Source organism: Toxotes jaculatrix, chromosome 14 (genome assembly GCF_017976425.1).
Source record: "Toxotes jaculatrix isolate fToxJac2 chromosome 14, fToxJac2.pri, whole genome shotgun sequence".
Taxonomy (NCBI): Eukaryota; Metazoa; Chordata; class Actinopteri; family Toxotidae; genus Toxotes; species Toxotes jaculatrix.
This window is the reverse complement of record NC_054407.1, coordinates 6988715-7016607: the sequence shown is the minus strand read 5'-3', so window position 1 is coordinate 7016607 and position 27893 is coordinate 6988715. Positions and strand designations below refer to the sequence as shown.

Sequence of the window (27893 nt, the reverse complement as noted above, 5' to 3'; positions counted from 1 at the left end):
GAGAAGGAATTGCGTCACTCTACGTTTCCACCCTTCGATTGGCTACAAGGCCGAGGATATTCGCACGGGCATCGCCGATTGGTGGACAGCGCCGCGCCAAACGTCACGTGGTGTATCTTTTCGCGCGAAAGTGTTGCTCTGTTGTGAGGACTTCAGCGTGTCCGTGTCTGTGTGTCGGCAGAGGAGCGGTGTGGATCCGTATTTAGCCCGAAGTTTCTGAATCTTTGATCGCAGCCTGACGGTGTTTCAGCATGGATGTTGCCACAGCAACCGCGGAGAATGCCGGGGAGATGGTGAAAGACGAGTTGGCTGAAAAATGCCAGAAGTTGTTCCAGGCTTTCTTAGAGGAGTAAGTCAGTCAGCAGCAGGCTCCGTTGTATTGTTATCAGCCGAAACGAGGCCGTACACGAGTCGATAGCGTGATAATTAGGGCCCGAGCACCGAGTGGTGCGAAGGCCCTATTGTTTTTGTAATGTTTATTATTATTATTATTATTATTATTATTATTATTATTATTATTATTATTATTATTCCTCCCAAACAACTGCATTTTTCAACCCCTTCCCATGCTCTAAAACGCCTGAAATTTTGCACACTCATCAGGTCTGGTGAAAAATTTGATATTTTGTGGTCCTTGTAAATGGGGGGGGCAAAATGGCTCTGCAGCGCCCCCTTGAAATTTTCAAAACCCCCCTCCCATTGGGCTTAGTTTGTCATAGGTGCATGAAAATTGGTACACATGTTGATCATACCGAGACACACCAAAAAGTCTCTTGACACCATGACCTCAACCCAACAGGAAGTCCGCCATTGTGGTCGGAAGTTGGCGATTTTGGCGAATTACACCATTGGTATGCGGACGAACTCGTGCTAGGGATTTCACCCGATCCACTTCATATTTGGTGGACCTCACCTCAAGACCATGATGATCAAAAGTTATCACAGAGTTTTCTCTAAGTTAAAGGGCGTGGCCTCTGTGGCTCGCCAAAGTTTGGTGGCGTTTGGTGAATTTGCCATGACATTTTGACTGGCTCTCACGTCCACATACTTTATCCAAACATCTTCAAACTTTATGAGCATGATCAGGGCTCTGCCCTGAACGCCTCCATATGTCAAACTCCCGCCTTACTCGTGGCGTCCCCTGCTGGTAACAGGAAATGACCTATTTTTACTCTGAAGTGTACTGCTCCTTAATAGTTGACACCATCGGCTTGGTTTCTGCTCTACAACCTTCCCAACTACTTGGTGAAGCTACATTATAAAGGCCGTGAAGCTGGGTGCAATGGCATCTGTATGGCGGCGCGGCAACTGACGATCCCTCGCCGTGAAATTACGTTTGGATTTGTAATGACCTTAACCACCTCCTATGATCCTAAAAATTCATACACACGTTCTTGGGGGCTGGTCCTAGACTCTGATGGGGTTTTTGTAATTGGGCGGGGCAAAATGGCTCAACGGCGCCCCCTTGAATATTTAAAATACCCCTCTCCATATGGGTTTTTTTGGAATACAAAGATGAAAATCGGTACACATAAAGAACACTTCGGAACGCACAAAAAAGTCTCTTGACACCATGACCTCAACCCAGCAGGAAGTCAGCCATTTTGTTTTTGGCGGCCAAATTTGAGTGCTTTCCACCATTGGTATGCGGATGAACTCGTGCTAGGGATTTCACCCGATCAACTTCATATCTGGTGGACCTCACCTCAAGACCATGATGATCAAAAGTTATAAGAGACTTTTCTCTAAGTTAAAGGGCGTGGCCTCTGTGGCTCGCCAAAGTTCGGTGGCGTTTGGTGAATTTGCCATGACATTTTGAATGGCTCTCACGTCCACATACTTTATCCAAACATCTTCAAACTTTATGAGCATGATGAGGGCTCTGCCCTGAACGGCTCCATATGTCAAACTCCCGCCTTACTCGTGGCGCCCCCTGCTGGTAACAGGAAATAACCTGTTTGTACTATGACGTGTACTGGGGAGAAGAGGAGAGGACATAGGATGACTCTGGTACTTGGCTGCGCTGGCTGCGACTCCCGCGGGTCGCAAGGGGTGCGAGGGCCCGTCATCGCTGCTTGCAGCTTTAATTCTTCTTGTTTTTCCTGTAACGGCACGGACGCAGTGCTGTGTTGACCGGGTCTTGATTGTGATGGATATGTATGCTTCATTATTTCTCCTCTGTATGCGCCCGTGTGCAGATTTCACACCGGGGATGGGGAGGTGAAGTATGTCCGTGAGGCCGAGGAGTTGATCAGGCCTGAGAGGAACACTCTGCTGGTGAGCTTCACAGACCTGGAGGGCTTCAACCAGGAGTTGGCTACCACCATCCAGGAGGAGTACTACAGGTGAGTTCCCCACATCAACCCCCAGGTCATTAAACCTGTTGTTGCCCTGGCTCCTCAGTCTGATCTCTAATCACACTACTATAATGAGTAACACTTTCACTGTAGCGTGGCTCCATTAATAAACCTGGATGTTGCAATTTAGAAGTGCGCTCACATATTACACTGTCTGCATTGTTTTATTAAAACAAAAAAAAAACAAAAAAAAAAAACCCAAATGTGCAGTAACAGCTGTAGAGAGTTCACCTGTGGCTGAACATGGAAGATTTCTGTTCTCAGAGTGTATCCCTTCCTCTGTCGGGCCGTGCGCAACTTTGCTCGGGATCATGGGAACGTTCCTCTCAACAAAGAGTTCTACGTTGCCATTGAGGATCTTCCCACCAGACACAAGTAAGAAACATAACAGGCTTACATCTGCTGCAGGTTTTCATTATGCAGACTGTTTGCTCTTTTGGCTCATACTGTAGTTGCCCTAGTTTAAATTTTATAGTTTATATATTTTTTTTGTTATTGTAGATAATCTAAAACGAGTCTGTTAAATGAGTAAAGCTTGGGGAAATATTAAATATGGTTGTTTTTACTGTGTGTAATCTAGGATCCGTGAGCTGTCGTCCATGCGTATCGGCAGTCTGGTGAGGATCAGCGGTCAGGTGGTGAGGACACACCCAGTACACCCTGAACTGGTAAGATACTCTGCAGGTGCACATAAATAAGAAGTGGTGTGAGGCAGCAACAAACAGAATCAAAGCTGTGAAGTATAAATACACAACACAGCTTGTGTGTTATAGCTTGTTCATTATAGTGACTTACTTGTGGTTTCAGGTGAGCGGTACGTTCCTGTGCATGGACTGTCAGGCGGTGATCAAAGACATCGCTCAGCAGTTCAAATACTCTCCACCGACCATCTGCAGAAACCCTGTCTGCAACAACCGCTCCCGCTTCCACCTGGACACACACAAATCCAAGTTCATCGACTTCCAGAAGGTATCTATGAGACTTGGTGTGTGTTTCTGTGCGTAAATAGGGAGATGGAATCGGTAGGTTCTGATGTTGAGTTTAACTCTGTGTTCAGGTGCGTATCCAGGAGACGCAGGCAGAGCTGCCCCGTGGTTCAATCCCTCGCTCCCTGGAGATCATCTTGAGGGCCGAGGCTGTGGAGACGGCTCAGGCCGGAGATCGCTGTGACTTCACTGGGACCCTCATCGTTGTCCCAGATGTCTCTCAGCTCAGCACTCCTGGTATGGTTTTGACAGTATGGTTTTGTGTTAATAGTTTTTGAGTTGTTTTTTGACACCTCACGACTGTATGGGTGTTCTTCCTCCAGGTGTGCGTGCAGAGACCAGTACCCGTGTTGCTGGAGGACCCCAGGGCTTCGAGTCTGAGGGTTTGAGAGGACTGAAAGCTCTGGGAGTCAGAGAGCTGTCATACAGACTGGCTTTCCTGGCCTGCAACGTGGCCCCGACTAACCCACGAGTAAGAGACATAGACACAGACTAATGACATGAACACATTTACATCAAAGAAAGGAAAAGTACTTTTAATATTAGTGGTTAAATTACAAATGTGTGTTTTCTTTGCTGTAGTTTGGTGGAAAGGAGCTGCGGGAGGAGGAGCAGACTGCAGAAAGCATCAAGAGCCAGATGACAGAGAAGGAGTGGGAGAAAGTGTTTGAGATGAGCCAGGACAAGAACCTGTACCACAACCTGTGCACCAGCCTCTTCCCCACCATCCACGGTCAGTGTTTGAACCTGCGTTGAACCCTCAGGGGTAATTTACCCAGGGGTATTAAAAGCTGCAGATTTTGACGATGTTGAATGTTGACAATGACTGTGATTGTGATTGTGCAGGCAATGATGAGGTGAAGCGCGGCATTCTGCTGATGCTGTTCGGTGGCGTTCCCAAGACGACCATGGAGGGAACCTCGCTGAGAGGAGACATCAACGTTTGCATCGTTGGAGACCCGAGTACTGCCAAGAGCCAGTTCCTCAAGTGTGTAACGCAAGCAAACAGATTACTCACATGTTTACACCTCGCTCTACAAATGTGTAAATGAGAATATCATCTATCCACACAAATTAATGTCATAATGTCTGTGCAGAGTATGTTAGTTGTATACTAAATGTATTGACTCTCTTAGTTGTAATAGTAATATATGAATATAAATGTGTGTGTGTGCACAGGCACGTGGAGGAGTTCAGTCCCAGAGCAGTGTACACCAGCGGCAAAGCCAGCAGTGCCGCAGGTCTGACGGCCGCTGTGGTCCGAGATGAGGAGTCCCACGAGTTTGTCATCGAGGCCGGAGCTCTGATGCTGGCTGACAACGTGAGTGTTACGACTTATAAAGGGCAGTGAAGCACATTTTTAAGTGTATTTATTTACTGGTATTAAAAGCCATATTTTTCTTTCAGGGTGTGTGTTGCATCGATGAGTTTGACAAGATGGACCTAAAGGACCAGGTGGCCATCCATGAGGCCATGGAGCAGCAGACCATCAGCATCACCAAAGCTGGCGTCAAGGTAACGCGAGTCACGACGGCCTCAGGCAGCATGACGCTCGATCAAGTCACCACACGGCTCAGTGGACTGTTGAAATAATACACACTTTAAAATTAAAGGCTTCTGTATGTTCAAATAAATGTTGCATCACTTCACTTTGGTAAAGAGAAACCTTCTTAATGCTTGCGAAAAACACGATATGCAAACCAGATGCAGCTGAAATAGTCCTTTAAGTTGCACTATTACAGACCAGATGTTTCTGTTACCCAGGAGGCCTTTCAGCCGTCTCTGCAGTAGAATAATCTGGCTTTGTCTCTGTCTTCTGCAGGCCACCCTGAACGCTCGCACATCCATCCTGGCTGCTGCTAACCCTGTCAACGGGCGCTACGACCGCAGCAAGAGTCTGAAACAGAACGTCAACCTGACCGCACCCATCATGAGCCGCTTCGATCTCTTCTTCATCCTGGTGGACGACTGTAACGAGGTATGGGGGCTTTTTTTTTTTTTCATACCAATTCATGCACTTATTCTTTGTTTTTCACTCTTGGATTCTTCTTCTATGTGACCTAGTCTTATACTATATGTCCATTTGTGTGTGTGTCATCCTAGGTGACAGACTACGCCATCGCCAGACGTATCGTGGACCTGCACTCCCGCGTGGAGGAGTCAGTGGACAGACTGTATTCTCTGGATGAGATCCGCAGATATCTGCTCTTTGCCCGGCAGTTCAAACCCAAGGTGGGTGTGTGTTTGGGTTCCTACCTTCACCCACATTGTAAATTCTGGTTTTACTTTTCTCACACCTCTGTTTTATATTCACTCTTGCACGTCTGTAGATCTCAAGCGAATCGGAAGAGTTCATCGTCGAGCAGTACAAGCGTCTCCGTCAGCGTGACGGCTCCGGCGGTGTATCAAAGTCTGCCTGGAGGATAACGGTGCGACAGCTGGAGAGCATGATTCGTCTCTCAGAGGCCATGGCGCGTATGCACTGCTGTGATGAGGTGCGTGCAAAAATAACTGAAGGTGCACAGGGACTCACACATATTGTGTAGATAATGAAGTTTGACACACTGAACACAGGACACAACATGACATAGTACTGCTAAAGCACTACAAGTATACAGTGAAAACTGCAGAGCTATAGAAGTGGCATAGAGTGACGTAAATCAGCTGCAAAAACCTTTCACTGCGTCATAAAATTAACTGCATATTTTGCTTAAAATAATGCAATCTAACAACCACAACTCATTCTACGTCTGCAGGTGCAGCCCAAACATGTGAAGGAAGCCTTCCGTCTTCTGAACAAATCCATCATCAGAGTGGAGACGCCCGACATCAACCTGGAGCAGGAGGATGAATTGGAGGAGGAGGAGGAGCAGCAGCAGGAGGAAGGTACTGTCACACTGTCTGTGACAGTGTTTCATGACATATCTATACTGGACCAATCGCTTGTATCTTTAATGAAAACAAATCATCTAATGCAAACTTCTCTTTGCAGGAAACAACGTCCCCAACGGAGTGAATGGTGTGAACGGTGTAAATGGTGTAAATGGTCATGTGGATGGTGTTAATGGCCACATAAATGGCATTAATGGCCATGCCAATGGTGTGAATGGCCACGCTGAGCCTGGCAGCCAGCCCAAACCGTCTCTCCGCCTGTCTTTCACCGACTACAGACGCATCTCCAACCTGCTTGTCCTGCATTTGCGCAGAGCAGAGGAGGGTAAGAAGCGTTCTCCTTCCTGTTGTCTGCCGTCTGCCTCTTAATACATCTGCTTAACGACCATTCTATATTTTTTAATCTCATGTTTTCACTGTTATCTGCAGCTGAGGAAGAGGAGGAGCTGAAGAAAAGCGCGGTGGTGAACTGGTATTTGAAGGAGATAGAGTCAGAGATAGATTCTGAGGAGGAGCTCGTCAATAAGAAGGGTCTGATAGAGAAGGTCATCCACAGGCTGGTGCACTACGTGAGTCCACCTTCTGCAAAAAAAATACAATGCCTGTTTGTTTTGTTTGGTTTTTTTTGTTTTTTTTTTGTGGACATAACTGACAATGTGCATCTGTATCCACAGGATCACATCCTTATCGAGCTGTCTCAGGCGGGGCTGAAGGGCTCAGAGTCTGAGAGCTCAGGAGAAGAAGGTGTTCTGGTCGTCAACCCCAACTACATCCTGGAAGATTAATTTGGTTTTTCTCCACCCTCACAGCTTCCGTGACCTCTGATATTTAACCTCAGCAATAAAGTCGATGTTCAAGGTGTTGGTATATGACTGCTCATATGTAACCCATACATAATAGTAGCACTGGAGATGCTATTAGACTTGTTTTTTGAGTTTATCATCTCTTCTGTAAAAAGATTTAATTCTGGGGCTCTTTAAAAAAAAAAAAAAAAAAAAGTGTTTTCTTTGTCAGACTGACTTTTGTAAATATGCTGCTCTCTTTCTTCCAGTTGTTTGCTGGCTTCTGCAGAGAACTGCCATGAATTGTTTTATAGCTGTTTGTTATCATACCTGTATATTAGAGGCATGCACTGCAGCTTGCCTCCATGGTTTCAAGTTATGTCTTTTTGTAAGATTATAAGATGGAGTGAATGGGAATGTTGAAATAAATAAAATGTTGACAAACACAAATCTGCGTGACACTGTTTTTGGAGTGTGTTCAGTCATTCCCTTCGTTTTACTGAAGTGCCCACTTCTGTATTGTTTGCTAGGTGGCAGCACGTATGATGAGAACGTTACTGCGCATGTCCGACTGACATTACTCAACAAACATGGCGGCGTGCTACTTGAGAGCGGTCAGCTCAGCACTGAGAGGTAAAACAAACTCAGCGTTACAGGTTCTGTTAGAGGTTATCCTTAAGATTTTGTTAGTAACAGTAGCATTCAGTTGACATTTGACAGAGGCCTTGGCGGAGGCATGTTTGTAAGTAGCGCCGTATTGTGTTAACTCGTGCTAATTAAATAGCACAGGTGAGTTTTCCTTGTTTTTATGTGACCTGAGTAGACTCAGTCCTCACTCTAACCTGTCCGCCAAAGGTTACACAAGTCATGTCACTGACTGATAAAAGACCCTTTTCCGCCTTTGCTAGGTGTATACCTCGCTCCCGGCCGGTGGCTCCTTACGCAGACCAGCCAAACACCGGCACTGTGTCAGTGTTTTCAGCCGAACGCTGCCCGGTGTCGGCCGCTACATGTCTCCCCTGCTGCCTCCTTCTGCAGCTCCAGGACAAACAACAGGAGAGCCAGGGAGGAGGAGGAGGAGGAACCTGAAGGTCCGGAGTACATCCCCAGGAGAAAGGCTAAGAACCCCATGATGAAGGTTGGCTATGCCTGGTGAGTCTCTTCTCTCCTCCACACACCCAGTGTCTAACTAAATAACTAAAAAAATGAATCGCCATAAGATAAAACACCTCTAAACAACACCTGTGATTTATGCAGTACTAACACTACTACTAGTAGTAGTTAATCTACAGTGCTTTAAGAAAGTATTCAGACCCCCTCACTTACCCAGCTTTATGCTAAAATTATTCAATTAATTTCCCCCTCATCAGTCAACGTTCATTGAAAATTTATTACAAAGTGAAAAAGTTATTCAGACCCTTTGCTGTGAAACTTGAAATTTAGCTCAGGTGACTTCCATTTCTCTTGGTTATCTTTGAGATGCTGATCACACCTTGATTGGAGTCCACCTGTGATATAGTCAGTTGTTTGTAATACTTAGGGCTCTACATGGTTGAATAAATAAATATTAATTGGATAATAAATAATTCAAATTATTTTTTTAATTGAAAAGAACTTCAGCGTTGATTATTGGAAGCTTAGGTAAAACCCTGTTTTAAAGTACAATTAGTTGTTGCTGGTTTGTTTTCTCACTGATACCCCTGGCAGCCTATTTAGACAAACAATGTCTTCTTACCATTCTGATTATTTATTATGTATTGGTGTGTGCAGTGACAGCTGGTAAACAGAAACTGACAGAGAAATATTGGGCCTGGCTGATAGACAATGCACTTGTTTATGTTCAGTTCAAGGTCATTAGGAAATGCAGTAGTTGAATCACCCAATTATACTTTTAGTTGCTGCTGTATTTAACACTCCTAACTAAAACCGATGTAGGTCTAATACAGCTGAACTAACCACCCCACAAAATAGGATGGACACTCAGTTTGCTCCCTCCGACAATGTTGACAGTTTCTGAATCTGTGTTAACTTAATGAGTGAAGTATTTGTGCTTCTCTCGCCTCTGTCCAGGATGATCGGCCTCCCCACAGGTATCATCACCTTCATCCTGGCCAAAAGAGAAGTGGACAAAAACCGACTGAAGCAGCTGAAGGTTCGACAGAGGATGAAAAGTTCGAACGAGGGAGAATATGAAGGCAGTCGCTACCACCGTCACACAGAGAGCACTAACGTGGACCAGTAATGTTCATGGTGGGCTGTGATGATTTGCACCGTATCCTGAATGTCACTACTGAGACGGCAATTCCTGCACCACTGTCCAAGACTGATTACAGGAGATGTGCCAGCCTTATGAGTTCAACTTTAAAACATCCAAAGGCTCAGTGACACATTCAGAACTGGGTAAGTCTTTCTTCACCTGGGAAGGGACATGCCTGGGACAAAGCCTTTAATCAGGACAGTTTTGTCTTCCTCAGGAACATAGAGGTCTCATACTGCTAAATTTGACCACTGCGTAAAATTGGCCTCATATTTATTGGCCATTGTGCTTTTGTTCTATTAAATAAAAAAAGAGAAAGAAAATGAAAATGTGTATTTATAAATGAGTTATTACATAAACATGAATTGTAACTGGTACATAAACGTCAAAACTCAAATAAAAATCTTTTATTTGATATGAAAAGACAGACAGATTCTCTTCAGCACTGATGTCTATTTACAAATCCATATCAACTTACTATCTATGCCACACCATCACGATGTTTGCCAAATTTGTTTTGAGTCAAGGCTTATATGTAACTTCGGCTTGGGTCTATACTTGGTGGGTGGAGGACCAGCTGAGTGGGGCTGATCGTGTTAAGAAGTGTTTAACACCGTGGCATTGATGGAAAAAACCCCACTCAGCTGGTCCTTCAGCTCACCAAGTATAGACCCAAGCCAAAGTTACATATAAGTACTCTTATCCAAATCTAACTGTAACATGAGGATATATAAACAGGCACATACAGAATGTAACAATACTATAAAAGCTTATTGAGTATAACCCTGCACTTCCTAAAGTAACAACTGTAATCTCACAAACATCATTGTGAAGGCACTATAGTGATATAGTATGTAAATAATTACAAATAGAGCAACACATGTATTAAAGACCATCAGCAAAGACTTGCTGATATAAACCTGTGACAGCAGATCTGTCATTACTGAGCTGTACTTCAGGGGTGGGCATGTCAATCCCCAAACTACTGATACTACAAATAGTAAGTGTTTTGCATGTCCATAGTCCATACTAGTATCATTAGCATCAGGACCAAATGTAACATCACATTTTGGGTACATCAGCCCTCTTCTCAGAGCAGCACTGTGAGCACTTCAACATTTATTTACAATTTAACCCTATTTTACCTTTTGACGTGCACAGAAATAAAGCAATCGTTCAATATTTTTGAGAAATGTGATGATTCCTTTTCTTGCTGAGAGCTAGATGATTGATCTCACTCATGACTATGGTGAATGAAACGACGGTGAGCTAGCAGTCTCAGCTAAGCTCAGCATAGTGATTGGAACCTTATCTTTTATTTGTTTAATCTGTACAAAAACTAAAGTGTAAAAATGACACGTCCAGTGGAGGCTTAAGGAGTTTACAGCTAATGATCAAGAACATGTCCAGCACATAATCCCCAGTGTTTTTACACTTTGTTCTTTTATGGATTAAACAAATGAGATATAATGTGTAGTGTAGAGAGGTTCAGAGGTGCTGGTGGGCAGATTTTGTATATGCTGTTTGTGTAAAACTTGTGTTTTTCAGGAGATTATGTCCTGGACTTGAGTTTTTGTACAGAGAAAACAAATTATACATTATGTTAATTAATGAGCTTTATAGGTGCAGGTAGGTGGATTTTCTTATCTTTGAACAGAGCTAGGCTAGCTGTTTCCCTCTATTTACAGTATTTATGCTAAGCTAAGCTAAAGGACTGTGGCTGTAGTTGTTTTATGGACAACAGAATAGTATCAATCTTACCATGCAACTCTCAGCAAGAAAGAAAAGGAATCTTCCCAAAATGTCAAACTATCCCTTTAAGTACAGAAAATAGTAAAAAGAAATGCTAAATATTTGGCAAATTACATTTCTGTCCCTACATGTTTAGCTGCTTTGTATGATAAAAATAACTACAATCAAATCAGTATGAGTATGAATATTATGATCCTGGCCCTGGTACTTCCTGGTATCGGATCAAAACTAAGTTTTTGTATGATGCCCACCCCTGCTGTACTGTACAAGGCAACAAGAGATACAGCTTGTGTGTTGGCAAATCTGACTTTGAAGATTGGAACAAACATATTTTCTCAACATTTATGCAGATGTGAAAACAGTTTGTGTGTAGCAGTACATCTGCATGCAGAGAAAAATGTTCAGATGCTGTCTGTCCCTTAACTGAAGTCCAGCAGGAGTGAATAAATGTCGCAGCTGGCGTTTCCATGTGCACATATATTTACATTGTAGTTTTAATATTCTTTGCTAACTACTGGTAGGGTGCTTAATGCAGATACAAATACAGATTTCAGAAAAAGTGCTTTTTTTGTGCACAGCACTAACCTACACTTGCAATAAAATCTCTGATTCAGCCCTTCATTATGTTCCCTGAACTGCACCATGATTTTATAAATGTATTCTGATTCTGACTGAAGACAAGCAAAGGTTTTAAAAAGACTGGAATGGTTTTTGCAGCTCAGTGCTTGTCTGCACCCTGCTGCCCTAAGCTGTGCCCTTGTTGTAACCTTATTTGGTTGAAGCTCCAATAATTTGCAGGAGGAAAAGGAAGATCTGGATGATGTCAACGTAGATGGAGAGCGCGGCGAACACGTACTCCTCAGGACTGATGGAGTGTTTTCTGTTCCCTATCAGCAGCTGGGTGTGGTACGCTAGGAACTACACACAGAGAGAAAAAAATGGTTTATAGGAGGGTAAAATATCAAGTTTAAAATGAAGGTGTGACTTAAAACTTATTGAAACACTCAGCATGCAGGTAAAATACTCACCATAGTGAAGACTATGGCTCCCAAAGCTGCATAAAGCATGTGAAGCCACAGAATCTGCAACAGCAAACAGTCATTACAATGAAGAAGACTTGGAGATGACTTATAAGGAACAGTGCTTTGTTGTTCACATCAGCTTTTACTCACATATTTGAAGGACAGCACAATGGTTGTAATGATGCCAGTAACAAATATTACAATCCCCAGGACACAGAACAGGCCCTGGCACTTGGTGAAGTCGACCTTTTAGAAATAGAAACAACCAACAGTGTCCAATCAATTTTGAAGACCTGTTAAAACTGTGTTTAAGACAGTTTTAGGCCTAAAATTCAGGTAACTGCATTTTAGACTTTTTAAGGGGCATACCTTTGTTTGGAAGCAGAAGACCGTCACGGCGATGCAGACGACGGCAGTGATAACCAGAGCGAGAAACACCGCTTTTGTGTCATAGTAACTAAACAGAAAAAGCAACATGCCATTAAAACAGGGGGAGACTGTCTAGAAGCTGTTATACTAAGTGGGCTGCAAATTAAGTACATTTTTTTACCTGGATATGGATCCAGTCATGTAGGACAAGGCCAGAGTCTGTAAAAAAAAAAAAAAAAAAATTTAACATCTAGAAATTAGTCAGCAGAGTGAGTGAGTCCGCCTCAAAGCTGAATAACAACAGTCCACCTCCACAGACATAACTGGCCCATGAAGTAGCACGTGGAGCAGTTTTCCTCTGAGAGCTGATAAAACACAGACACCGAAACAACTTATCAAAAACATTATGCAAACAGCCCGAGTCAGGTGTGCTTAGTTCCAACATCAATGTCAAACTTCTAGCACTCACACAATACTGGCAGAGGCTAATGGAAATTCTCCTTAGGAGAAAAGTTACTGGATTTAAGTCTAAGAATAAATTTGATCCAAGTTTAAGAAACTATCTCTAATTATGTGTCTCTACTTCCTGAGTCAGGAGTCAGCCATTAGTCATCCAACTTACAAAGATGAGCAGCAGAATGACATTCCATGGGAACTTCCTCCTACAAGGAAAGAGGCATTAGCAAAATCACCATAGTGTTGTTCTAAAAAATATTCTTTGTGCATTTTTTCCTTACAGCATCTTGTAAAACCGAGCAATCACACTCACCGGGGGCCCTTACAGCAGACCAGCACAAGGTGGGTGACGATATACACAGCACTAAAAACAAACAAACAAACAAAAAAAAAAACAACGCAGAGATGACATTATTCTTAAACTTTAGTTTTGATTCTACATAAGAGGATTACAGCCACACGCGGCGAAAAAAAAAAGAAAATTAGAATTTAAGTCAGAATTCTGACTTTTTTTTTCTAGATATGGCCCTAATCCTCTTCTGTATGATTCTCCTTAAACCACATCACTTAAAAGGTACTGGTGTTTGCACGGAGCAGGACTTACTATGATGCCCAGTAGACAGCTTGGTTTCGCTGTACGAAATATCTGACAGGTTGGCTGTGAGACAAAGAGGCACAGTTACAGCAGGATACACACAGAGACATATACAAACAGCCACACAAAAGATCCGCCCCATATACTCACACAAACGTGAATACAGCCACAATGGCTGTGGTGACGAGGAGCTGTGACGCCAAAATTAAATACACCTGAAAAACACATGCAAACAAAGAGAACATTATACCCTGTTGTTTATTACCTGAGCAGTTCAGTCCATTCTATGTGTGAAATGTTGTTACCCAACCTGAGTTTTCCTGTTATTTATCTTTCAGAAAATCACTGGCACCAGTTCAACAGTAAAACAATGCTTATCCAGTGGTGGTTTGTGTGGTGAGTGTACCTCACCTTTCTGATGAAGGCATGCCGAATGCTCAGACTGTCCCAACCACTGTCGCTCGCTGCAAAATCATCACCTGTGTCATCAGTAAAACACAAGGTATGAGCACTGATCACAAGAAGCTACATGTCACCCCCCCCCACCCCACAATGATACAACTTCCTCTAAAAGTTTAAAGTGATGATTTGACATTTGGAGGACATGAAATTGTTTTTCTACTGTGAGTTTGATGAGAGGACTGATACCACTCCTATGTTTGCTGTATGCTTAATAGAAAGCCATGGCCAGGAGATGATTAGCTTAGCTTAACATGAAGACTGAAATATTGGGATAATAATCTGGTCTGACTCTGTCCAAGGGTTAAAAAACGTAACATAATATCTAGTTAGTTTAAGATGCCAAAAAAAAAAAAAACCTGTAAAACTGATTATGTGCTGGACTGTTTCTTAACCGGAAGCAGTAATTTACTGGAGTCCAGCACATAAACCCCCATAAACCACAAACTGACATAAAAAAAAAACAAAAACAAACAAGATATAATACTTTGATCAGTGAGCTTTAGAGCTTTTTTTTTTTTTTTTTTGTACCTTTTATGATTGTGTCAGCAGTTGGCCTGTCAGAGGTAATTCTTTCAAAGTACTGCTGTTTGGGTGTAGCTTTTTTTTTTTTAACTGATTAAATAATGCAGCGTACTTTTATAAACTGTCAGGACTCTAACTCCATTAGAAAACACACACTGATATGTTTAAGTGGACACTGTCTTACCAGAGCTCAGGACATCTGATGGCATGGTAGGTGGGACAACAGGAGGCATGGGAGGGGGACTGGGGTAGCCTGCTCCTGGAGGGCCAGCGGGGTGGGGCTGTCCTGGGTACATGCCAGGAGGGTAGCCCCCTGGCTGGCCCATGTACAAAGGTGTGTTCGGATCAGTGGGGTAGGGAGCAGAGGGCTGGCCTGGCTGGGGACCACCGTACGCGGGGAAGCCATAAGCAGGGGGCGGTGGGTAAGCGCCTCCCTGTGGTGCATACAGTGGGCCATGGGAGTCATCATACCCTGGAGGGTAGTCTGACCTGGACATGATGCCTGTGAGGAGGGAAGCAAAAATAAATACAGCTCACATCTGCTTCACATTTTCATGTACAAAAGCCAACAACACAGAGTGATAAGCAGAGAACAAAGAAAAAGGACCAATGAATTACCATGGCCAATATTATCCTGTGGTTTTAGCTGTTCACAGATATATAGACATCATTGTGTTTGTTTGTGGGCCCTTAATTCTGCTCTAATCAATATTTTTCCATTAAAAATGGATGAAATGACCATGTAAATGTCATGGCTCCACACTTCCCCTCAGCTCTTCTGAGCATTTTAGTACATCTCAGCTCATATTGGCTTTATGGCCTGCAACTCTAATGTTTTGGTTCACTCTTACTGCTCCTATCAGCATTGTTTTCAGCCATACAGGCAGCAGTTTCCAGTGAAACGGCTCAGCAGACAGAGTCAGAGACAGGCTGGAGAATTTGGCAGCTAAAAAGTCCCAACTTTATTTTTTTTCTTTATGTCTTTGTGTTGAGCATTTATGTGAAATAATAAATATTAGCTGCCATATCTTAATCTGTTTTTTTTTCTTATCAATATAACTACTGACCTCAAAAATCAAGAATCAGTCAGTTCTTAAATAATCCCTACAGTAAGGGATTAAATGTCCAAAGGGTATGAGTAATTTTATATAACAATTTGTGTATATACTGTGATATAGTGTAAACATTTTCTGAAAAATCAAGGTTCTTTATATTGGTGTAAATAATTCTTTACATCAAATAAAGCCGTTCTGCTCATTCGTTTTCAGATCTGCTGAGTTACAGTGAAACAACCAAAGATACTGAAAGGACACGGTGGCTACATCTGTATGCTGAGTGTAGAAAAGTCCCTCGACAGGGACGAGCTTGGCTTCAGTAACTACAGCACAGACTGACTTCAGGCCCGTGTATTGAGCTGCTTTTGGTGTGTGAGTGTGTGTGTGTGTGTGTGTGTGTGTGTGTGTGTGTGTGTGTGTGTGTGTGTGTACTTCTTTATCCAAGGCTTATATTTGGCCCTCAATCTGGCCTTAAAATATACATTTGGGGTTGTATCAGGTTAAAATGAGCATATGGTTTTGCTCAGTAATGTGGTTCACAAAAACCACCACAGACTCAGGGGACTACCGCAAGGATCACTGAGGGAAAATTTTAATAATAAACCACACACCCAATCATACACACAAAAACTGTGTTACTTTAACAGGATACTTTAAGTACTTCTCTGACAAGTTAAACCGTGTTTACAATGTGACACGTTTAGACTTTAAACACACCTCTCCCGGACTGGATTTACACTCACTCATTTCGCAGATGACCCTTATTAAATTACAATACATAGCAAACCACTGGATCATTATCTGCCATCTTGGCACGTTCCTATTTGCTCATTAATTTAAAAAAAGCCAAATGTTCCCTGAGCTCTATATTCACTGGGACTTTTAGGGGAATATGCACAGTAAAGGAATTCAAGAGCTGGCTCCACCCCGTGCTGCCATTACATCACATCCCCAGCACCAAGCAACAGGACAGAAAACACTAAATGGAAAAAGTGCTTCAGAGTATGTGTAGTCAAACAGAAACACACAGAAGGAGACGCAGACCTAGTCACTTTCTGGTCATGGAGACACAGTCAGAAGGTTTGAGGGCAGATGAGAGGTGTCTGTGTGTTTGAATAGGAGGATCTAACCCTGCTCCAGAAATGCTAATGTTTAGAAAATGTCACACAGATACTGGCAGAAGTTCAGGCTGATGGCTGATGTGTATTTTAACGGTTATCATCTGATTATTCTATGTCATCGTCGTCCTCACCGCAAACACAGAATCATCACGTGGTCCTGAGTCATTGTTGTGCAAGCAGGCACCCTGTTCATACGCTAATCGGTCTGTTTACCTCTATGTAGAATAATACAAACTGTAATTCCTCAAATTTAGCATGTCTCTTTGCAGATCACTGGCAGAGAGGAACTGTGCCTGAGACAACTTGCTCTGTCATGTGGGTCAACAAAATACCAGAAATCCCTTGGAAGACAAACAACAGTAAGAACCGGTTCAGCAAAGCTTATGATTTTCCCGTTTTGTTTGGACGGTTCAAGGATTTGATTTGACTTTTTAGTATCTGAGGCTGTTGTTGAGTAAACAAACCATAATGTGTCTGTTTTGTAATGTCAGTGACTTCTGTTCATACTACAGCCTTCCTGTACTTGTCCTTAATCATCATGACATATCAGACTTCTCCTTTCCCAAATCTGAAACAGACCTTTATTTTAAAACAACTGTGAAAAAAAACCCTGATCTTTATTTAAAAAAATATCTTGGATTTGTGTTGCAGCATTACTTCTGTGATGTTCTTCTGTTTCTCTGTTCACCCACAGGAAAGTCAGAATCAGTGAGTGATCTTTATGGTAAATTTGAGATCATTGTGAACTGAATATTACTGGGTTGGAAAAACAAGACATTTGAACACATCCCCTTGGAGTATAGACAAGACAGCTGGTGGTCAGGTGGCTGCACACCAGAAACTGAGAAGCAGCAGGTTCAAACAGGAGGCTCAAACCACCACAGCACTCAGGCTGCACCCACTCCACCCTGTTCACCGACGACCAAACCTCGGCTTACAAAAAGCCTTTTCAGGTGCGTGTCGTTGGCCTGCGGGACAAACAGGACTACTCGGCTATGAATAGCTCTCAGCCATCAGAAGAAAAAAAAACCTCAAGACTACCGTGGCACCACTGGGAACTCATTAAATTAACTCTGGTCTGTATGCTTGACATGTTTCGGGGGCTGTTTCATCGCTAATACGCAAAGACGAGAACACATTAAAAGCAACTCCACTTACCAAGTGAAAGCTGAGAGCGTCAGGATACTCCGAGTCTCAACGATGAAATGAGAAAATGTGAAGGCTTTCCGCTGTCTGCCACAACCACGCCCTCTCTGCTTCAGGAGAAAAAAAGAGTTGAAAAAACCCCCCCCAAAAAACTCCAAAGTACCGAAGAGATTCGGTATATGTTTTAATCGCACCTTGTTCAGGAGCCTGCAGGTCTGTTCTCAGGTCTGTACTGGTGTGAGTGTTGAGCAGCAGCAGCCAGATGTGGAGAGAACATTTCCTGGAACAGTGAAGACCAGGGTGGAGTCCAGAGGAATCTGTCACACACACACACACACGTGTGTGTGTGTGTGTGTGTGGCCTGTCAGACTTAGCTGACTCATTTTCAACAGGCCCTTCTCACGTTACTGAATAAAGGTGCATTACAACCACATGCTAAGTGCTCAAGTACAACTCAAGTACTGCACTTGAGTACAGTTTTGCACAAGTGCAGCATGAGTTCCCATTCAATATTTTTTCTCCATTTTAGAGTTTAAACATAGTTTTTACCCCTGTGTGTTGATCTGACACAAGCAGTTACCATGCAGTAAATATTTCACTGTCAAAATAAAATATCTAAGCCCATAAAGTATGGGCCATTTTTCCAAGAACAAATTATCCAACATTATCTAAGTACCATTAATATTAAAATTCTGTTTACATGTTAACATCATATTTTGTTCTACCCCTATAGTACATTTTACTGGTAACACGTCCATGTCTTTACTCAAGTTAAATTACAAATGCACCTGTAATTTATGTTTACCTGTAACAGAGTATTTTTACATTTTGAAGTTGCAACTTCGGCCTAAAGAAACTATTTTAAGAGATATCTCTTTCCGTTAAATTACCCAACTTATAACTATTTTGTGGACAGTAAACTGAATTTGTTTAAAACGTGAGTTTACACACTGTTCTACAATACAGCGTTTGGGAACCGTTGTGCTGTAGTCTGTTATATTGGCAAATCATTTTCAAATGATTTTATTGATATTTAATGATTTATTTCTAGCCTATTATTTAACTGTGAAACAATCATTATTATTTCATATTAATAAAATATATTAAAACGTTAAAAACATCAGTATTATGGTTGTCGTTATTATAAATAATAACGATAAAAAATAATGATAATAATAATATTAAAATTGTCTTAATATTTACCGGCTTTCGCCGCTGCCTCCATCCACTAACCGTTTAGTTACAGCAGCACACAAACAGCAGCAGCCGCTTACTGACCGACTGTACTAACCGACTTTAGACGGTCGGTTAGTACAGTCCACACTACAACAAGCCATACTGTCACAAAAAACCTATCCGAACATTGGCAAACAAACACGGATACTGCAGCCCCTGAAAACAAAAAAATGTACCAGGCTGTAAATATGTTTTTTTTTTAGGCCGTAAAGTTTAACATGGGTTTCAATGGATGGGCGGAAGCGATCCTCAATGGTGAAACCTCCCCCTTGTGCGTCATACCAGTTACTGTGTATTTATACAAGCTCTCGCTAAAGGAAGTGAGACAGTCGGCAGGTGAGAGAGAGAGGTGCCCTGGAATTATTCCTCCTAAAAACAACAGCAACATTGTTTTACTGAGTTACAGAAGACGGATCGCTTGGCTGTCGAATGATCGCTGGAAGTCAATCAGTCGACACTGACAGTAAGTTGTGGCGTCGAAAGTTAACTCGGCAGACAGCAGCGTGAACCTACAACTTAGGAAGTTGTCTGTGGAGCAACTCAACTCTCGTTGACTTTGTGAAGTTAGCGTTCAGCTGATATTTTCGTCGTCCCATCGATCGGGGTTGGTTAGAAACTTTTTAATCTTACACTTTATATTTAGTGAAAACGTCAGAACCGTGGCTCGTGCTGCACGTCGACATCACGGAAGCCGACCAGCAAAGCACGTAGATCCAGCAGTTTCTTGCCTGGACATGACAAACTAAATCTAGGAGCCAAGATATGAAGCCTTAAATGTAATCACCACTCTAACAATAAGTCGTTAGTTATCTTTCTATAATGTAACCACACGTGTGGAGGTGATATTTGGAGGTTGTTGTCATATTCGTTCGTGTTTTCATTAAATCCATCAAGTTGTTCCCAAAGCTAGTTTCACTTTCAGTTTCACGTGACGCATTTTGTGATTCGAAGTTTGTCTGTGTGTAGACATGAAGTTTTAAAAACCTTTTTTTTTTTTTTTTTAAATCTCTTGTTTATTTTGTTGTCTGTCTTCCTTATTTCTGCTTCTCTGATAGCAGTGAGCGGGGGAACGCTTGGAGTCGAGCCGGTCATGGACAGGCTGAAGCTGTCACGCATAGATGAGGAGCTGGAATCCTCAGAGGTGGCGGCCCTGTGCTTCTTGTGCCGGGATGTTGTGAACAGGAAACGCCTGGAGGGGGTGAGCACCACTTATCTCATACTGTTGCGATATCGCTCAAATTAAAGACAAAAGTTGAGTGTCGTGAAGTTTTGTTGTTCGCCCTTTACCTAACTATGTTAATGCGATTCTGTTGAAGTCAGCAGAACAAACACACCCCGTCCTTCAGAAGCTCCACTCCCCACATTCAGGGACACGCATTACCAAGGCAACGGCCCAATAGTGGAATGGAAGTGCACACTCTTTCTCAAATCTAAAGCCTATGTATAATTTTTAATTTAATATAAAACTTATTTAAACAAGCAACATGCATGAAAACAGAACATCCATGACAAAACTACAGTGACAGAAGAAAGGACCAAAAGTTTGTAGCTGACTATATCTTTTAAATAATTATTTGTACAAGACTTTTCCAAACGTAGGAACACTGTAGATCTTCTTTTATTTGACAGAATTTCTCTCCAGTTGCTGACATTTGTTGCTGTTGTGTCTTGTCTCATTTCAAAGTGGGGTTGTAAATCGTTGTGTGATGTCTTGCTTGTTCTCATACAGGTCGGAGACGCAAAACAGCTCTTCTTGAGACTAGAAGAAAAAGGTCTGCTGGATAATAGCTTCTTCCTGTCTCAGCTGCTCAGTACTATCCGTCGTACAGATCTCCTCAACCTCTTGGAGACAGACAACAGTCAACCGGAGGAAACAGATGCGAGCCCTGCTTTGTCAGCATACAGGTAAAAGCCGTAATAAATTTACCTGGAATTTAACTGGAAGAGCTAACGATACAGCACGATTACAATGCAGTCATTGTTTGTCCGTTTCCTCTCTCTCTCTTTTTCATTCCTCTGTCTGTCAGGGTGATGCTATACAAAATATATGAGGACATGACCCAGGAGAATCTTGAAAAGATGAAGTTTCTTTTGAGCAGCAAGTTGGGCAGAAGACAAACAGAGGCCAGCAATGTGAGAACACACCCACCCACCCACCGTCACTGCTATTACATTTACACAAGGAATGATGACTTGGCGATTTCACTTTTTGCTTTTGAGTGAAAAATCTTACACACAAATAATTAAACCTGTAGTTGAGTTCTCTTTGCTGTAATCAGCATACCGTCGCTGTTGCACCTCACACTAACCCAAGCAGATAATGTACATCATAGAATTTGTGATGGTAACTGTTAAAGTCACCTGCAATTTAAGGTCAACACCTTGAATTCTTTTCTGTTCCTCCACTGCCATCAGGGAATAACGTTGTCATGGAGGTTTAAGTTATCTGGCCATTACAGTTTAACCCAGACCGTTACACTTACCCACTTACACTTGGGCGTTGACTAGCTGCCCCACCCTTTTGACAAATGCCATTGTAGCAAGATCATCACTTCACCTGTCAGTGGATGTAACATCACGGCTGACTGGTGTTCACAGTTCAGTGCGTACAGCATATTTAGTCATGAGCTTTCTTATTGATGATTAGTTGCAATTAGGCTGAAGGAAATTATTCCATTTATATATCATGTTGCAACATTACATGTCTTAACATACAAAACAACCTTTCTGTGTCAAATTGTAATTTTTTTGAACTTCTAACTGCGTGTTAACAGCATTTGCTTTGCCAGGATGATGTGATGGCTAGTTATCTGGTCATATTTGAATACTCTAGTGATCTACAGCCATTTTGCCACAGAAAGTTTTGCCGACATATTAAACATGCATATTTTAAACTATTTTTCTTGATGATTTACGTACAGACATTTTGGTGTTCTCCACCAGCTACATTTGGGATTTCTATATTTGCCATGTAGCTGCAAAGACACAACCAAGTCTTCTCTCTTAATTGCAGACAGCGCTGGATTTATTTGCTGAAATGGAAAAGACTGGTTTACTGTCAGACACAAATCTTCATGAGCTTCTTCGAGTATTGCGGGAGTTAGACCAACAACTGGTACTGACTGTGCAGCGCCACATGGACGGTCTGTGACCCATTCACTCACACACAAGCACGTACGCATTTAAATGTTGTGTTACTGTGAAATTCATCAAGTAATTTGTATTTTTTTTTTTACAGAGGCACCCCGACAACAAATGAGGCCAGCTCCTCCTCACGTCAGTATGGATGACCCGGTATGTGTGTATAAATTTGCTTTTTCTTTCTTTTTCAGTTAATCCTCCAGTGAGTCGGTTTACTGACCTCTGTGAAACTTTCTTTCCACAGAGGGTCAGCAGCACGTCTCAGCCAGCACAGCCACTACCACCTTTTCTGTCAATAGTTGAGACTCAGCCCAGTTGTAAGTCTCTCTGTTTGACTGTATTTGTAATTACTTACAAAAACCCATTTATTCACACACACAGCCACTGAATAATGATCCCTAATGGCCACACTACACCTTCATAACCCTTCTCCTCTTCTTTACTGCTACAGATCTTCACTTCCATGCTATCATATTTGTCATACACTTCCAAAGAATGTAATTTTCCACTGTTTTTATTGTTTAGCTGAAGGAGAGAGTACTTCCCCTGATGCAGATTCAGACCAAAACACGCCCTCTGCGTTTGATACGGTAACCATGCAAACAAGCACAAATACCTCTCATTCATGCCTTCATTCATTCAGCAGAACATTAATGTTGTCTATGATTTGTCTGCGTGGTTGTACCTGTGCCCCGTAGGCAGATGACTACGCTCTGACTCATTACCCTCGTGGTTATTGTATAGTCATCAGCAATGAGAAGTTCACGGCACCAGACCTGAAAAATCGAGGAGGAACTCGGGAGGATGAGAGTATGTATTCTTGTATTTGAACAGCCATGTAATATGATTCATGTATATGCTGTTTATCTCTACCTAATAGGCTTAACCACTGTCAGGCCTGAGGATGCAGGGTTTATACTTATCATATATAATATGAGGTACAATAAAAACCAAATCTACCAGTATTCTCCAGTTCTTCTCTCTTGTTTGTGATACAGAGACTCTGCAGGCAGTGTTCACCCGCCTTGGCTTTACAGTGTACATTATGAGAAACCTGACTGCTAAAAACATTCTATACAACCTAAGAACCCTGGGCAAAAGCAATTTTATGAATCATGATGCCTTGGTGAGTATTTGCACACACCTTCAGAGCAGTATCATCAATGACTACAATGACTAAAACTGTACTTTACTGTTCACATTTAAAGGGAATAGTCTTACATTTTGAAAACACTTTTTGCTTTATTGTCAAGAGCAGGATGAGGAGATCAGTACCACCCTCGTGTCTATGCGATAAATATGTAGTCACAGTTAGTAGCTTGGCTAAAAAAAATAAAAAAGTGTGGTACATAGTTCCTTGTAAAATTGCAACTTGTCATTTTTACACTTTTAAACAAACCAGTTTTAATATGTTAATTAGTGAGGTGATGTATCTCTGGACAGAGCCAGGTTAACTGTTTCCCCCCTTTTTTAAGACTTTATGCTAAGCTAAGCTAAAATAACCAGCCGCTGGCTATAGCTTGAAATTCATCACACAGACAATCATTCTTCTTGTCTTTCTGAAAATGTATTTTCTTTCCCTTATTCCCTCAATTTTAAGGAATATTTCTGCATTGTTTGCAGTCTTGATAAGTGCTATATAAACTTTGTCATTATCTTACTATTATTATTATTATCTAATTCTCAGCAAGAAATGAATGAACACCTCATTTCACCTCATTCATACTTTTTTTTAAAGCATGGTTAACCTTTGAGTTTCTATGATTAATTGATTGTTTGCATATAAAATTCTCATGTTTAACTCCAGTTAATTTTTTTCTGGGTCGTCCAAAAACATATCTAAAATCCAGGTTAAAAAGAGACGTTTGTCTCTGTTTGTGTCTGATCTTAGGTGGTATGTGTCCTGTCCCATGGAGAAAAGGGATGTGTCTTTGGGACTGATGGGCGGCAGGTGTTGCTGCGATCACTGACAGAACCCTTCACAAGCCACGTCGCCCCCACCTTGGCGGGTAAGCCCAAACTGTTCTTCATCCAGGCGTGCCAGGGAAGTGGCTACCAGGGAGGAGCCAGGCCTCCTCCCCCGATGCCGATTCCCAGCAGTGTACTGGACATGCTGGAGGATGACGCAGGTCCTCTCCCTAATGAGACGGTGCCTTGGGATGCCGACTTCCTGCTGGGCATGGCCACGGTGCCAGAGTACAAGTCCTTTCGACACACTTCCACAGGCTCCATCTACATCCAGGAGCTGTGCAGGCAGCTGACAAGATCAGCAGAAAGGTGAGAGACGCTTCAACACCAAGTTAAAGATGAAGGGTTTAGGCAGAGCTTGGACTATGGCCCTGGTCAGACCTGGCATTAACATGTGTTTCAGGTGATCTGATCACAAGTGGACGGCTTTAAGTCCGGGTGCAAATTTGCTACAAAATCAACACTGACAGCCACATATCGATTTTCTTTTCTTTCTTTCTTTTCTTTTTTTTTTTTTTTTTTGTTTACTAAAATTCTTATTGCATTGTAGAGATGAGCATAGCATGTTATTCTGTCTCGCTCTTTCTCACGAACACATAGACAACAGACTGTCATGAAGTGGGACTGGCTAAAAACAACAACGCATTTGGTCTTCGCAAACAGAGTTGATATACGTGTTTATTTGCATATGGAGCGGAGAACTGAGATCCGATTACAAGTGATCACTCAAGACTCATATGAAGATACATTTTAATCCCACGTGTGAACTCTCATACATGTACTCTCATACATAGACCTGTCCACTTGTGATCGGAATATCTGAGATGCATGTTAATGCCAGATCTGAACAGAGCCTAAGTCTGTCTTTAAAACCAAGCTGGACCCCAGTTTAACCACTGCATGTCATATAGGATGAAAACTTACAGACTCTTAATGAAATAGTTTGCTGCATAGCATTCCCTGCATTCATTTAAACTAAAAATGTGGAAATATAAGAAGAATGGAATGAACTTTGTTCTACTATTTTGCACTGTTGTGCTGAAGATGACTGAATAAGCATGCTGCAGTGCACATGTTTAAAATGTCTGGGTGCCAGTTAATAAGTAGAGGTTTGTAGTGTTTTCAAATGTATCTGCTGTGACAAGTTACAGGACATGAATTTGTATTAAAATATTCCTACAATTCTTTTAGTATCTATCATTTAAAATGTGTTTCTGACATTTTTTGTGCAGCCCGGAGAAGGAAGATATACTCACTGTTCTGACACGTGTGAACCGGGAGGTCGGCAAAGGACAGTACCTGAAGTACAAACAAATGCCAGAGCCGAAATACACTCTGACCAAGAGGCTTGTCCTCAAATTTGTGTGAACTGCCTAAGAAGTAGTGCAACACTACAAATGTACCTGCAGTGTTGCTTTAATCTGCATAATGTGTGTATGACTGTTGTTGAGTGTAGGTACATTTAGTCTCTTTGTATGGTGGTGTTGGTTGAAGGTGTAGGTCGAATGTTGGTGTTTTTGGAGTGTAACATAAAAAATGAAAACTAATGGAAAAATAAGCAATTATACAATCATACAGCAATTTGTACAACAAATATCAAGCAGTTTGAAGTTGGAAAGCAATTTTACAAATGAACACATCAAAACCTGAATAAATATGAATATTTTACCTACAGATTTTTCACAGTTTTGAGATTCTTCACCACAATTTTACACACTGCATTTAAGTGCTGGTGGAAAACTGGGGCATCTGGGCCTTCACTGAAGTGTAATGTAATGTTACACCAAGTGTAATGCCAAAGTGGGAAAGACGTTTTTCTAACAGATCATCACCCCGGGATTAGAATGCATACATTTGATAACTACAGACTAGAGCTGTGTTGATAAAATCGATTCTCCTATTCTGAATCGATTCTCATTTTATTTTCTAAAGATCGGTTCGTACGTGCTCGCGTACGAAATTTGCGTCATTGAATTCACGCATACGTGCGTGGTGTGAAGCTACCAAACAATGAACATGGCGTCCGACCTTGTCTTATACAGTCTATGATCAGAATGGTACATTTTAGAACTATATAGTTAGATCACTTAAACACACTGTCTTGTTCATATTGTATATCTTGTAAATAAGATTGGTCCTAGCTTTATCTTACTTTATCTTATGTTTTTACTTATATTTTACCTATATAGGATGAACTGCCCTCAACCAACTTTGAGCTTATCACCAATCTCGAGGCTGAGGAAGAAGTCAGTCATGCCCTCCTGAGAGAAACTGTCCTGTAAATGTGATGATATATGCCGCAAAACTCAAAATGACTATGATGGATTGTTAAGTGTGAAGTGCAGAACTTCTGTTTGTTTTCATTGAAACATGGCTAAAACATGCATGCAAACAACATGCTGGACACAGCCATCAAGCTGCTAACTCACCACTGAAATGACAAGAAAGACTCGTGGTGGTGGACTGTGTGTTTATAGCCACAAGGAAATGTGCACAAACTTTGTGGTTGTGGCTAAAGACTGTTCTCTCACTGGTCAAGTCCACAATAGTGAAGTGCTGGCCAGAAGGGAGACGTGGGTATTTAATATTCGACCCACAACTTTACCATAGCAAATCACACAAGAGTCTGCAGTCTACACACACCCGATCAATCCTCCAACTCCAGGCTGTAAAACGAGGCTCTCCTTGTGTGTGTTTTTTTTTTTTTTTTTTGGTAGAACAACTTTAAACAGGATTTATACTCCTTCTGTGTCAGATGGTCATAAATCCTCCCTACACCTATTCAACATTGAACAGCAGGTGTCTTTGTCGACCATTTTTCATTATTCTGCACAGTGAAGATTAAACATGCAAGTAACAATAATGAAAACATGAGAGGAGTGGGACTTTAAAAGCTGCAACTTTATTACAGATTGATCAACACATTCAGGGCAAGCAATTTTCATATCAGCAAATTTACACTGAATGTAAAGAGACATTTCACAATCAAATTACACTTAACTATTACTCGACTCTTATCATTTATTACTTAAAAACTTCTTGTCAAAAAGTATATTTTGCAGCTGTAGTGTAAAGAAAAAGATTTAAATTAATTTTACAGATTGTGTTTGATACAGATTTCTAAACAATTGTAAATTGTAAATGAAATCAATATTTGTTGTTTTTGATAATCAGCTGTTAAGTGGTTTATCATATCCACACACTTAAAAAGATGCTTTTTAAATAACGTCAATATGATTTCTTAAATTCTTGTATTTCCAACTTTGTGTTTTATATCATGAAACCACAGTCCTGCTATCACCCGAGCAGATCATCCATCCAGCTACTGTCTGTGACAGAATTTTCTGCTGCTTGTTTAGTATTGTTGCTTTCTGACACTAAAAGACTGTCCATAAAGGAATCTGCCTCATTTGCCTCAGGCACCGGCAGCACCTTTGGTCCTGATGCAAAGATGTCATCAGCAAAAAGATCTATCTGAGCTGTACGAGCAGCAGTAGAAGATGTGTCTGAACCAAGTAAATCGCTGAGTGAATTAGAAGTAGCTGGACTGCTTGGTAGAACTGCAAACACATCTGCACCGTTTGAAATGTCACTTACGCCAAAGATATCATCTGCAAAGGTCGGAGGTTGATGTGTGGAAGCATCAGCTTCTCCCTGATCAGACACATTAACAGCAGGAGGCTGAGTGAACAGAACATCATTGGAGCTGAATATGTCAAAGTCAGTAACCTGCTCACTTGTCTGGCCATTTGTACCAAAGAGATCTGAGGTTTG

At 41.8% G+C, this 27893-nt stretch overlaps 4 protein-coding genes across 6 annotated transcripts; 3 read left to right on the top strand and 1 right to left on the bottom strand.

Moving 5' to 3' along the window:
* The first annotated feature begins 150 nt into the window (after nucleotides 1–150).
* Nucleotides 151–7244, top strand: mcm6 (minichromosome maintenance complex component 6). Its single transcript, XM_041054299.1, has 18 exons — nucleotides 151–349; nucleotides 2199–2345; nucleotides 2622–2732; nucleotides 2938–3025; nucleotides 3165–3326; nucleotides 3415–3580; nucleotides 3667–3815; nucleotides 3926–4076; nucleotides 4190–4331; nucleotides 4523–4664; nucleotides 4751–4858; nucleotides 5166–5321; nucleotides 5447–5575; nucleotides 5674–5838; nucleotides 6100–6229; nucleotides 6336–6560; nucleotides 6665–6804; nucleotides 6910–7244. Exons 1-18 carry the CDS (start codon nucleotides 252–254, stop codon nucleotides 7018–7020), a joined length of 2520 nt encoding a protein of 839 aa, XP_040910233.1. The 5' UTR covers nucleotides 151–251; the 3' UTR covers nucleotides 7021–7244.
* A 355-nt stretch (nucleotides 7245–7599) lies between these two features.
* si:ch73-71c20.5 (DUF4748 domain-containing protein) lies at nucleotides 7600–12735 on the top strand. Its single transcript, XM_041054966.1, has 3 exons — nucleotides 7600–7650; nucleotides 7926–8169; nucleotides 9088–12735. Exons 1-3 carry the CDS (start codon nucleotides 7608–7610, stop codon nucleotides 9257–9259), a joined length of 459 nt encoding a protein of 152 aa, XP_040910900.1. The 5' UTR covers nucleotides 7600–7607; the 3' UTR covers nucleotides 9260–12735.
* On the bottom strand, nucleotides 9667–18015 carry LOC121192935 (protein lifeguard 3-like). Of its 2 annotated transcripts, XM_041054965.1 has the most exons (13): nucleotides 17969–18015; nucleotides 17787–17881; nucleotides 14637–14954; nucleotides 13880–13947; nucleotides 13619–13683; nucleotides 13478–13531; nucleotides 13187–13237; nucleotides 13040–13079; nucleotides 12599–12636; nucleotides 12418–12505; nucleotides 12199–12294; nucleotides 12055–12108; nucleotides 9667–11944 (listed from the first exon to the last, which is right to left on the bottom strand). In XM_041054965.1, the coding sequence occupies exons 3-13, from the start codon at nucleotides 14947–14949 to the stop codon at nucleotides 11795–11797; spliced, it is 1017 nt and encodes a 338-aa protein (XP_040910899.1). In that variant the 5' UTR covers nucleotides 14950–14954; nucleotides 17787–17881; nucleotides 17969–18015; the 3' UTR covers nucleotides 9667–11794. The 2 variants fall into 2 exon arrangements, with proteins under 2 accessions (XP_040910899.1, XP_040910898.1); XM_041054964.1 differs by lacking the exon at nucleotides 17969–18015 and having other exon boundaries at nucleotides 17787–17912.
* A 1309-nt stretch (nucleotides 18016–19324) lies between these two features.
* On the top strand, nucleotides 19325–25793 carry casp8 (caspase 8, apoptosis-related cysteine peptidase). 2 transcript variants are annotated; one of them, XM_041055871.1, is made up of 12 exons: nucleotides 19325–19473; nucleotides 20066–20208; nucleotides 20740–20915; nucleotides 21038–21143; nucleotides 22024–22153; nucleotides 22249–22304; nucleotides 22396–22468; nucleotides 22677–22741; nucleotides 22850–22961; nucleotides 23150–23277; nucleotides 24043–24428; nucleotides 25352–25793. In XM_041055871.1, the coding sequence occupies exons 1-12, from the start codon at nucleotides 19440–19442 to the stop codon at nucleotides 25485–25487; spliced, it is 1545 nt and encodes a 514-aa protein (XP_040911805.1). In that variant the 5' UTR covers nucleotides 19325–19439; the 3' UTR covers nucleotides 25488–25793. The 2 variants fall into 2 exon arrangements, with proteins under 2 accessions (XP_040911805.1, XP_040911806.1); XM_041055872.1 differs by having other exon boundaries at nucleotides 19327–19473; nucleotides 20069–20208.
* The last annotated feature ends 2100 nt before the right edge of the window (nucleotides 25794–27893 follow it).

Excerpts from the sequence above, each read along its gene's own strand:
- si:ch73-71c20.5 (XM_041054966.1), top strand. The coding sequence starts at position 7,608 with ATGGCGGCGTGCTACTTGAGAGCGGTCAGCTCAGCACTGAGAG. Across the intron at positions 7,651-7,925 it reads GGTCAGCTCAGCACTGAGAG|GTGTATACCTCGCTCCCGGC; the intron begins GTAAAACAAACT and ends CGCCTTTGCTAG. Across the intron at positions 8,170-9,087 it reads ATGAAGGTTGGCTATGCCTG|GATGATCGGCCTCCCCACAG; the intron begins GTGAGTCTCTTC and ends GCCTCTGTCCAG.
- mcm6 (XM_041054299.1), top strand. The coding sequence starts at position 252 with ATGGATGTTGCCACAGCAACCGCGGAGAATGCCGGGGAGATGGTGAAA. Across the intron at positions 3,327-3,414 it reads AGTTCATCGACTTCCAGAAG|GTGCGTATCCAGGAGACGCA; the intron begins GTATCTATGAGA and ends CTCTGTGTTCAG. Across the intron at positions 3,581-3,666 it reads CTCTCAGCTCAGCACTCCTG|GTGTGCGTGCAGAGACCAGT; the intron begins GTATGGTTTTGA and ends TTCTTCCTCCAG.
- casp8 (XM_041055871.1), top strand. The coding sequence starts at position 19,440 with ATGATCGCTGGAAGTCAATCAGTCGACACTGACA. Across the intron at positions 22,154-22,248 it reads TGTGCAGCGCCACATGGACG|AGGCACCCCGACAACAAATG; the intron begins GTCTGTGACCCA and ends TTTTTTTTACAG. Across the intron at positions 22,962-23,149 it reads AGGAACTCGGGAGGATGAGA|AGACTCTGCAGGCAGTGTTC; the intron begins GTATGTATTCTT and ends TTTGTGATACAG.
- LOC121192935 (XM_041054965.1), bottom strand. The coding sequence starts at position 14,949 with ATGTCCAGGTCAGACTACCCTCCAGGGTATGATGACTCCCATGGCCCA. Across the intron at positions 13,080-13,186 it reads GTCTGCTGTAAGGGCCCCCG|GAGGAAGTTCCCATGGAATG; the intron begins GTGAGTGTGATT and ends CTTTCCTTGTAG. Across the intron at positions 12,506-12,598 it reads ATGACTGGATCCATATCCAG|TTACTATGACACAAAAGCGG; the intron begins GTAAAAAAATGT and ends TTTTCTGTTTAG.